The sequence below is a fragment of the Notamacropus eugenii genome, chromosome 4 (assembly GCF_028372415.1).
Source record: "Notamacropus eugenii isolate mMacEug1 chromosome 4, mMacEug1.pri_v2, whole genome shotgun sequence".
Classification (NCBI taxonomy): domain Eukaryota; kingdom Metazoa; phylum Chordata; class Mammalia; order Diprotodontia; family Macropodidae; genus Notamacropus; species Notamacropus eugenii.
In genome coordinates, this window is record NC_092875.1 from 160,453,303 (window position 1) to 160,465,526 (window position 12,224).

The window sequence follows — 12,224 nt, forward strand, 5'->3', positions numbered from 1 at the left end:
ACTTTTGTTAATCCAACTCTTTCACTACTCCCCACCCATTCTTCTGTAGCCCTTATTGCTAAGTGACCATAGGAGTTATCTTCCTTTTATCATTCACACATGGACTTCACGAAGGTATGTATATACATCAAAAATTTCTCTCTATCCCCCACATTCCCAGTCTAATTTATGACCACAGAATACATTGAGTAACCTGTACTAGGTTGTGTGTCCATGGTATGTCAGGTGTGACTCTCTACCATCATGACTCCTATTTTTAAAAATTCCTATTTTATATTTATCCCCTTAGGTACTTAAAAAAGTCTCCTAATCTATTTTTTTAAACCAATGTCAGTCTTTCCCTTTTGCTTAAAAATGTTACTACTACATTGAGGTATAGTAATTTACTTGATTACATATTCTTTACTTGCTAGTTATATTTATTCACCTTTCTTTTGATTCTGTTGTCTGGGAGTGTTTACAAGTTGAATTATCAGTCAATCATTCAACTAGCATTTTTAGATCACTTAAGGTGTTCCTACTGTGAAGAAATAGGGCTACAAAGACAAGTAAAAAGCAATCCTTGATCTCAAGAGGCTCATAGTCCAGTAGATAAGTCTGGCAGAATAATTTGCTCACACCTGTTTTTTTTTTTTTTTGTTTTTGTTTTTCTTGAAGGGCTGCTTCAAATGCTTCTTTGTTATTGAATCTGCTTTCCCTGATGCTTTGGTTCAAGTTTGTTGAATGCATCATTTCAGGTTGCATCTTGGGCTCCTTTGCTTTTTGCAATAGATTATTCCATTATCTTCTTCAGTATCTATTTCATGCACAGTAATCTTGTTTTGGGACAGCGAGGTGTGCCAGTAGATAGAATGCCAGGCTTGTAGTCAAGAAGACTCATCTTCATGAGTTTAAATCTGGCCTCAGATACTTACTAGGTATATGACCCTGGGCAAGTCACTTAATTCTGTTTGCCTCACTTCATCATTTATGAAATAAACTAGAGAAGGAAAAGGCGAATCTCTTGAGCATCTTTGTCAAGAAAACCCTAAATAGGGTCACAAAGATTTGGATATGACTGAAACAACTGAACACCAACCACATTCTGGTGTGAAATTCTCTTTCTTTGATATTCGCAGTGTTTTCATCTGGATATTTTCAGCATTCTTTTGTGATCATTAGAACTAGTTCTTGGAGCTGTTTTACGGTTTCTTTTGATTATTATTTTGTTTTCTTTATTCAGGAGCTCTGGATAATTTTTATGTATCTTTTCCTAAATTATGGTATTTAAATTTTCACATTTTTTTCTTGTTCTTCTGGGAAATTTAGGATCCTTAAGTTATCTGTGGGCAGGCTTTCTCTGACATCAATGGCTTTTGCTTGTGAGGTAATCATGTATCCTTATGTTTTGCTGCCTTTAATATCTCTTTTCCTAGATTGACCTTACGTCAGTATATTTGTATTCCAAGTCCATTGCTCTCTTCACTTGCCACATGGTTCAAGTTTTTCTGCTCTAGATATTTGTTCCTTTCTAACTCTTGTCAAAGTTTCAGTTTTTTAAACTATTCTGGAATGTCCTACTGTTCTTCTATGCTCCCTGGGGTTCTGTATTACATTAGCAATTGTTTTATATTCCTTTGTTTCATAATATTTATTTAGAAACATTTGTAACATTTTTAACATTTCATCCATTAGGACACAGTGCATGCAGTTCATGTAAAAATATTGTACTTGTCAGGGAAGCTGGAGACTATCATATTGTGTATTGGAGGAGAAAGCTGAATCAGGGAACTCAGGGAAGCTGTCTCAGGAAAATGTTCCTATTTCAGTTGGACTTATACAGAGTTGTAAGAGTCAAATAAAATGTGTGTATACACACATACACATGTATGTATACATATAAACACATATGTACACACATATATATCTGTACACACACACACACACATATATATGTAGGATATACATATATATATGAGAAACTTTATAAACCTCAAAGGCTTTTATAAATATTAGCTATTATCATTTTCTTATTGCAGAGTTGTCATAATTATTGTTTTGATGTTGAGGGATGAGAAAATTAGATTGAAAATAACAGCAATATCATACTGTTTTGGCTTTTTGAGTTCTAGTTTCTCCAGTTGGGAATGTTGGGGGAGAAGGATATTGTTTAAGTTTTCCCAAGCTGTCTCCTAAGGTGTCTATTTGACTCTTTATCTTATTCTTTATTTAATTAGGCCAACCAATCACTCACAGAGTCCCAGTGATCATTGCATAATCTTTTCTCTGATTTTAGTTATTGTATAATTTTCTTTTGCAGTTTTGTGCTGGAGTTCTTTTACTCTACAATATTCATTGCATTAGGCATTTCCATCTGCTTGGTTATTTCCTTAGTTTCCTACTCATTTCTACATATACTCCCTCCCTTTTAATTTTAATTTTCACAAATTTGTGTGTCATCCTTTCACAGGCAACATGCTATTTTTCTCTAAATGTTTTGTAATTTTAGTATTTATTGAATTGAATGTAGCAAGCACCCTAATTCCATTTTCAAACAATCGGTACCTAAATTCCAAGATATTGGTGATCACATAGGATGTGTAAAGGGTTTTTAATTCATCGCTAACATTTTTTAAAAGATTAAATACATGCTATTTTATTTTGGAATATAGCTTACTTTGTATTTCACTAAATATTGATTCATAACCTCAGTCTTATTTGTTCAATGTTGATAGAAGAAAGATAAATATTAACTATTATGATTACTGTCTCTGTAGTTCTGACTTATGTTGATTTTTAATAAGCTTTGATGTGAATTTAAATATATACATCTGGCATATGTACTTTTTCTTGAAGCAGGAAAAGTATAAAAGTTTTAGGTTAGTTTAGTCATTCTTTCTAATTTTCTATATATTATATAAAAGAGAAATGAAAAAAACCTATAAAAAATGAGTGCATTTTACAGTGTTGTTTTCTCACACCAAAAATATATTTTTCTTGAAAATCTATATCATGTTTTTGTACAATTCAGGTTAAAAAAATATTAATCTACAGTAGTGATTTTTAACCCTAAAACATATATCCAATAAGGATATTGGTAATCTTAATAAATATTTTTAACATAGCATAAATGAGCTCACTTTATTTTAGGCTTTCCACTTTGCTATTAAAGTTGACATTTTTTATTTATAAAGATTACTGATTTTTTTCTCTTAGAAATCTATATTAGTTACATCCAAAACCATTCTTACAAAAAAACCCTCATCAATAATAAATATTAGCTTTCGTTAATCCATATTTTAGTTTAACTTGGACTCATAGCAAGTTGTTTCCTCAGGGAGTGCTATGTTCTTTACAAGAGAAGGTGATGAGTCACAGTCCCAAGAGAATGAAATTGTGAAAACAATCTTGATTTTGTACATATTAATATAGATCTGTTATTCCCTTTCCACTTCTATCACAACACATTTTAAATTGTGGCTGATCTTTTATGCAAATAACTGTCTTATTAGACATTGTGACTGTATGTGCTAATGTCTCCATGGGCTTCTTGGTAGTTTGCTATCCAACCATCAAAGCAGTTGAAATGAATGATGATTACCACATAGGTTTGAAGAAGAAAGAAAAGTCACAACATTTTAGAGGTTCTAGATATCTGTTGCTATGACAGTGTGAACTACACAGATAAACAGGGGAATTTCTGTGGCTCATTTTAAATAACCTTTAGCTATTTTTTTCATAAAATGAAAATGACTTTGCCTGTGCTCCTGATTTAGTACTCATAGTGAAAATTAAATACTTTTCATTATTAATAATTTTTGCGATGACAATAATGACAGCAATAATAGCATTTGTCACATTTTAAGTCCCTATTTTGTTTGCTCTTCAAATTATATTTCAGATATGAGTTTTGAAAGTGATATATAAACTTATTTACATCGGGATATGGAAAATTGAGAACAATACTTTTTAAAAAACCTTATAAAAACTTAAGAAACAACCTTGTTCATTGTGTTCTTAGGAGCAGAAGCTAGAACCTTGGGCAACATCTATATTAAAATAGGAGTCTATTGACTTGCATTTTTAGTTATCACCTCTTAATATATATTTATATACTATTATTATATTTGAAATACATTTGAAAGATGAGGTATCCTTAAAACAACCCAACAAAACAAGCATATATGAAGAACACTGATGCCCTGGAATGGTGATAGGTCTCAGTTTCAAGATTACACCAGTGGAATACCAGCTTTGACATGCCTTATGAAACTGCAAAGGCTTCAGAGGCAAGCCCTGTGACAGACTACATCTGCATCTAAGGACCAGAGTACTTAGATCCAGATAAGATCATCACCAGAAGACTGATTGTCCAAATTTCTTCTTCCTTCCTTCCTTCCTTCCTTCCTTCCTTCCTTCCTTCCTTCCTTCCTTCCTTCCTTCCTTCCTTCCTTCCTTCCTTCCTTCCTTTCTTCCCTCCTTCCTTCTCTTCTTCTTCAACAGGGCACTAAGACATGGAGAAATTATACTTACACTAATGAAATCAAATACCCTAAGAGTTTGAGATAGTAATGAGAGTTCTTTAAAGTTTACAAAGCCTTTCATACAGATAATATTATTGGAGTATCACAGCAGCTCTAGATTGGTGTAATTATTATATCCATTTTACGGATGAGGAAACAGAGGCTAAGAGTGGGTAACTTGCTTAGTAATTAATTGATGTCTGTCAGACCCAATGTCTTAGAGGCCTTCCCTTCACCCCCAAACTCTGTTTACCACTTAAGGTATAGCAATCAAAATAATTTTTAGGTATTGTGGCAGCTAGGTGGTACAATGGCTACAGCACTGGGCCTGGAGTCAGGAAGACCAGACTTCAAATCAGGCCTCAAGCACTTACTAGATATATGAATCCAGGCAACTTACTTAACCCTGTTTGCCTCAGTTCTCTCATCAATAAAATGATCAGGAGACAGAAATTGAAAGCCATTCCAATATCTTTGCCAAGGAAATTCCAAATGAGATCATGAAGAAGTCAGATAAGGATAAAATAACTAATTGAAGAACAATAGTAAATTGCTTAGGAAGATATCACATAGATTTTATTTCTTTTCATATGTGATATTTTTTTAACATTTTGTGATTTGTTTTCTTTTGAATAGGTATTTTAGAGACCCAAGATGGGAAGAAAGGATGCTTCCACTTTAAAACTACCTGTTGATCAATATAGAAAGCAAATTGGTAAGTAACATAATCTTTGATTCTTGAGAAAATATTGGAACCCATCAATTTATATTTTCCTGACCTATGACTGAAAAATTCACTTCCTTTTCTCTCATTCATTATGATTTAGATTTTCCAAGATGAAAGCCCTCATCCCTGGCTAACTCTCTCCAGTCTCTCATCTGCATTCATATCAGCCTGTCTATTCCAAAATCTTGTACATGTTATGTATCTGCTTTGTTATGTCCTTTCAAGTAAATGTTACCAAATTTCTCTTTATCTTAGACTCTTCCTCTTCAGCTCTTTCTATGACTTGTTTCAGAATGAATGTGTGCCTGGCCACCCTCTCCACTATAGTATATACCTTTGATGTCCCCAAACCATTGTGCCAGGAGAAGGAGGAAGCAGAGGCATACACCTTGCTTCATACTTGTCCTCTACTACCATTACACAGATATCTGTTCTTCTGAAACCACTTGCCTGTATTACCCTGTCCACATCCTTATAGTAGTCATCGCCTATGTTCCAAGTCACTCACTTTTCTTTTTTAAGAAATTTAGGACCTGTCTCCATCTTTTCTCTTTTTATACATGCTCTAAATACTTCCATCTTATATGTAATTTCAACTTAGGAGCAGAAGATAGAACCTTGGGAAACATCTACATTAAAACAGAAGGTGGAAGAAGATAGATTTAGAAGATAGCTTAGAAAAGGAAGAGAAGTCAGACAAGAATACACAAGAGTGGGCAGCGAAGTGAGAAGAGAGTATAGAGAAAAAGAGAATATCAGTGAGAAGAGGATGCTTGACAGTATTAAAGACTTCAGAGATTTCCACAAGGAAAATGCTTGAGAAAAGCCCATTAGATAGGACAATTAAGAGATCCTTGGTAATTTTGGAGAGAGCAACTTCAGCTGAATGATGAAGCCAGAAACCACTTTGTAGAACTTTCAGAAGAGAGTGAGAAAAAAAAAGTGGAGGGATTGACTCAGGACAGTTGTCATAAGGTTAGCCACAAAAGGGAGGGGAGGTATAGGCTTATATTAAGAGATGATGAATCGAGAAATGGTTTCTGGACTATGAGGAGGACATGGGCATGTTTGTAGGCAGGAATAGATCATTCAGTAGACAGGTAGAAATTGAAGGTTATCATGGGGATGACGGAGGAGACATTCTGCTGGAGAAGGAATAGAATGAGTTCACTTGTATATGTTGAAAAACAGAAGATTCAGTTCTGCTGAACTTTAGAGGTAAGAGAGAGGAATACTATATGATGATTCTTGAAAGAGGTTGGAGTCCTGCTATGAAGCACAATAAATGCCAGATTGAGGAGTTTCTATTTTATCCTAGAACAACTGAGAAGCAGTCTCCTGGGTCATCTCCAGTCATCCTGATAAATATCTGGCCACTGGATTCAGATGGCTCTGGAGGAGAAGTGAGGCTGGTGACCTGCACAGCCCTCCCTCACTCAAAACACAGTCAAGTGTAAGTCATGTCATCATTTCTCTGATGGCATGATCTTCTTCAGCAACGAAGGATGAACACAAAACAATTCTACAATAACTGAGAAATAACAGAGTCTGGGGAAAGTCACTTGCTCAGATCTATGCTTAAAGAAAATCATTTGACAGATGTGTGTAAGGAGGGATTGGACTGGGGAGGAAGACAGGAAGATCGGTTTTTAAGACTATCGTTAGGAGTCCAGGTGAGAGGTGTTTTGAGAGCCTAGCCAGAAATAGTGGCTACATTAGAAAGGATTGTATGGCAGGGCTGTGTAGGAGCTAGCTCAACCAGCTAGCAAGAGCCAATTGTTAAATATTTGGCATGAGTGCTTACATCTCATAAATCTGCAAATGTTACATATCAGGGCTTGAGTTACTCTTTTGTTGATTCTAGAAGTGGGGAATCTGCAGGTTAGATAGACCTAAGAAAGTGATGGACAATGTAGATTAAATGTAGATTAAACTTAAAAGTGTGTCATGCACATTATTTTTTAACATTCACCACCATACCACTGGATGTGATAAATGTTGCATGGCAAGATTTAGCAAACAGTTAGATATGTCAGGTAAGAGAAAATGAGGAATCACGAATAACACTGAGGTTACCATCCTTTGAGATTAGAATAATGGATGTGCTTTCAGTAGAAACAGAGAAGTTCAGAATAGGAGTAGGTTTGGGAGGGAAGATGATGATTTTTGTTTTCTGCCTTTTAAGTTCTATGTGGGATATCTGTGGGATATGGCTGTGAGATATCCTGTTTGAAATACCCATTAGATATTTTAGTGACATGAGACTGAAACTCAGCAAAGAGATTGAGGCTGAATATATAGAGATCTAGGAGTCATCTATGTCTGCGTTATAAGAGATTAAGAGATCCTTGCTGAGAGCACAGCTTTATTGGAGTTTATCTTATATTCAATCTGATATATATGCCATCATATAGATATAGTATTTCATATAAATTTACTGATAGTAACAAATATATTGATTTTGACATTGATGATTAACTAGATAGATTTTTTTTTCCAAGATCAAAAAAAGAGGAAAAATTAGCATAATTCATCAATACATTGAAATATATTGAAAATATGTACAATGTACATTTATGGACCCTCTTCCTGTTCAAAGGTGTAGTGTTGGGCCACCTTTTCATACTTTTTTTTCAAATCATGCTTCTTTATCATTTTTAAACTCTGACTTATGATTTTTTGTGGTTATTTCCATTTTTTTAGTCATTACATATTTTTCTTGGCTTTGCTTACTTACTATGCCTGGGTTCATGTAGATGTTTTCTCTGCTTCTCTGTCTTCATCATATGTATCCTTTCTTGCCACAATGTAATATTCTATTACATCTATGTGTCACAATTTGTTTAGAGATTTCCTAATCGTTGAGCATCTACTTATTTCTAGTTCTTTGCTATGAAAACGTGCCATTATATTTTGTATGGAAATTTTCTTCTGATCAGAAACCTGCTAAGAGTATAAGCCTAGTTGTATTTGTCCTTTGTTCTTGAAGAGGATCATGACATCAAGGAGAGGATGACATCACTTGCAGTTGACTGACTTGAGTGAGGGAGGACTGTGCAAGATCACCAGTCTCACTTTCTTCTCCTGAGTCATCTGGGTTCAGTGGCCAGATATTCATCAGGATGACTGGACATCGTCCAGGATGCAGTGGGAGACCCTGGCGCTTTTAGGCTAAGGCCTTTTCAGATTCTCACACTGAGTGAGGGTAAGCCCATTTGGTGAATAGGCCTCTTAAGTAGTTACTCAAGTGATGGCTCCTTTAATAAAAAAACAAGAAACAAAAACCAAAAAAACAAGCAATCAAACTGGGTGGGGAAGACCCTCAAGGTTTCAAAAAAGAAACTGCTACTATTTACATTCACTCTGTGCTAGGAGGCTGGGACCTTTTGTCCAATCTATGAAATTCAGAGTGAGATGGGTTTAAGGCTTGGTCTTTAAGAAATCTAAAGAGGAAGCTTTCGTCCATTGAATTGTACCTTCCTTTGGGTAGAACACCCTCAGCTAAGGGAAGAAGAAAGGAGAGAAGAGGGGAGGGGAGAAGAGAAGAGAAGAGAAAAGGGAAGGGGAGTGCATCAGATAAGCCTAGTATTATAATTTCTGGGTCGCTTAGTATGGACATTTTAGTTACTTTATTTGCATAATTTCAAATTGCTTCCCAAAATACTCATACAAATGCCTAGCTCCACCAGAAATGCTCTGGTGTGTCTAACCTCCCATAACCCTTCCAACATTGATTATTCCACTCTTTTTTTATCTTTGTCAATTTGCAGAGTGTAAGGTGAAACCTAAGAATTGTTTTGATTAGAATTTCTCTTATTAGTGATTAGGAGCATTCTTTACATGGTTGTCAATAATTTTTAATTTTTGGAAAGCTGTTCATTTCCTTTGTCCATTTATATATTGGGGAATGGCTTTTGATTGTTCATTCATACATATGCAGATATACACATGTATGCTTATATGTGTAATTTGCTTATATAATCATGGATATGCACATACACACTGTAATTATATGTGTATGTGCATATGTGTACATCCATGCATATATTGTATGTGTATGTGTGTATGCATATATGTATATGCATATATACATATATATGTGTGTGTGACAGGAAACCCTTATAAAAGAAATTTGATACAGTGATTTACCACTTCCCTTTTTAACCTACATAGATTATATTTGTACTCTTTGGTAGTGAAGAGGTTGAGGTGTGATCGAGAACCCCAAAATACCGATGGTCCGGGTCGTGCTCGAATGAATTTGACTCAAGACTTCTTAAAGCTAAAGAAAACAAAGTTTATTAAGGATTCGCCTAATTGGGTTGCCTCTTAAGGAGCCTAAGCATTTGTGACGCTTGTATTCAGAAGCGGGCCAGACACAATCTCAGCTAGACAGAGTCTGAGCTGGATTGCATCTGAGCGCCTTCATGGAGGGAACATGGAACTTAAATACAGAAAAGAGTATAGGAAAGGTCTGGGGGGTGGTCTGGTAGTCCAGGGTGATGGGAGGAGGGATTTAGGAAGGGTCTTGAGAAGTCCAAGGAGGGTCAAAGGCTGGAAACACCTGGAGGCTATCAGGAGATAGCAGACAATGGAGGATTTTGGGTGGGAAGCAGGTGGGTCAATCGAGAGATAACAGACAATGGTCACAGATTTGAGTATGAAAAGCCAGGTTCTGTGGAGAGATACTAGGAGAGCTCAATTTGAGTATGAAAGGTCAGGTTAAGTGAGGAGATTCCAGAGGAGCTCAAGGAAGTTCCCAGAGTCTGAACCCCATCATTAGGACTATTAGTAATACATTTACTTATCATAACACTATTATATATCATGTTAGGTTTATTACATTATATTATCAACAGATAGATACGTAAGTTTTGTTGCCTCTGTGTTTATGTTTAGATCTTCAATTTTTTATCATGTTACAACTATTACTAGGATTTGAAAAACTATATCAAATAACAGGGAGAATGAATGTCTTTGATTTACCCTTGTATTTATTGGGAAACTCTCCAGTTTTATTGCATGTGATGTTTGCTTTTGGTTTTATGTAAATTTTTTTTATGATATTGAGAAAGGTCTCTCTGTGTCAAACTTTGTAGTGTTTTTAGCATACATGAGTTTTGTACTTTGTGAAAGGTCTTTTCTCATCTATTGAGATAATGTGATTTTGGGTGATTTTGTTTTTATATTATGTTGATGACTTTCCTAATGTGGGGCCATCTTTGCATCCTACTGGGTCATTTGAATAATTTCTTTTATAAATCGCTGTAGTATAGTTGACAGAATTTTACTCAAAGTCTTTGAATCAATATTCACTTTTGATATTAGTGTATAGTTCTCCTGTCTTTTAACCTTCCTTGGTTTAGATATTAAGATTTTATCTCATAAAAAAAATCTGATCTGGGTGCTTTCTAATTTTTTTTTGAGAATTAATTTGTATGATATTCTAACTATTCTTTAAAAGCATGATAGAATTCTATGACTCTATTATGGACAAAAATATTTTTTCTTCAGTAGTTCCTTTATTGCTAGTTCTGTTTCTTTTTGGATTATTTAAAATCTCCGTTTGATCTTTTAGTTTGGGTATTTTCCATTTTTTAGGTAGTCCTTTTTTTAAAAAATATGTTTTTGGTAGCATATAATTGTACATATGAGCTGCAGATAATTGTTTTTTTCTCCTGCTTTTATTTTGATTTCACCTGGTCCATTTGCAAATATGTTGATTTTATTTTCTACCCTTTCACTTTTCACCAAATTAGTATAGGCTTATCAATTGTATTAGTCTTTTGAAGGAATTGATGGGATTCAGACTCTGGGAACTTCCTTGAATTCTCCTTGAATCTCCCTACATAACCTGGTCTTTCATACTCAAATCTGTGGCCATTATCTGTTACCTCTTGATTGCCTCACCTGCTTCCCACTTAGGTGCTCCTTTGTCTGATGTCTCCTGATTGCCTCAAGGTGTTTCCAGCCTTTGATCCTCCTTGGATTCCCTCCTTGTACTTCTCCTCAGGACCTTCCCTAGACACCTCCTCCCATCACCCTGGACTACCAGACCACCACAACCCCCAGATGCCTCTTATAGTCTTTTCTGTATTTAGTTCGGTCTTGCTTCCATGAAGGTGCTCAGATGCAATCTAGCTCAGTACTCTGTGTAGCTGAGATTCTATCTGGTCCACCTGTGAATACAAGAGTTACAAATGCTTAGGCTCCTTAAGAGCCAACCCAATTTGACAAATCTTTAATAAACTTTTTTTCTTTGGCTTTAAGAAGGTTTGAGTCAAATTCATTCGAGCAAGACCCAGACTGTCGGTATTTTGGGGTCCCCATCACCCCTAAACCTCATCAGAATCAACATCTAGCTTTATTAGTTATCATATTTATAGTTTGGTTTGTTTTTCCCCCTCCTCTTTAGTATTGACTTTGTCTTGCTTATTTGTTAGCTTTCTAATTTTAGAATATATTTTCAGTTCATTAATCTTTCCTTTTTTATTTTATTAATGCAGATTTGAAGAACATAATTTTTCCCCTTCAGAGAACTTGACATATAACCCAGAAAGTTTGATTTTTTTGCTCATCATTATAATTTTCACACAATTGTTTATTTTCTGTGATTTGTTCTTTGATCCTTTATCATTTAGGATTTCATTTTTAAGAGTCCATTTGGGTCTTTCTTTAATTTGTGCTCCATGAACTAATTAGTTTTTTTATTATGCTTGTTCTTTTTTTAACCTTTCTATATTTATTTGCAGGATTTCTAACCCCTAATACATATTAATTTATTGTAAAAGTACTATGTGGTGCTAAGAAATATGTATAATCTTTAATAGTTCTATTTAGAAGATACTAAAAGTCTTTTGGTCCTAAATCCTACAGCAATTCATTCAATTCTTTATTTCTCCTTTTGTTAATCTTTCTGTTTGACTTATCCAAAACTGAGAAAGGGGGATTGATATCTCCTGTGGCTATTCTATTACTGCCTATATCTACAAGTA

At 34.9% G+C, this 12,224-nt stretch overlaps 1 protein-coding gene across 9 annotated transcripts in view; it reads left to right on the forward strand.

Annotated features, from left to right (window-relative positions):
- The window catches only part of TRIQK (triple QxxK/R motif containing), a 134,923-nt gene that overhangs the window by 61,709 nt on the left and 60,990 nt on the right, over nt 1–12,224 (forward strand). For all 9 annotated transcript variants that reach the window (XM_072603566.1, XM_072603570.1, XM_072603564.1 and 6 more), the window contains one exon: nt 5,139–5,217. In XM_072603566.1, the coding sequence (XP_072459667.1) occupies nt 5,157–5,217 (61 nt within the window). In that variant the 5' untranslated portion in view covers nt 5,139–5,156. The remainder of the gene's footprint in view (nt 1–5,138; nt 5,218–12,224) is intronic.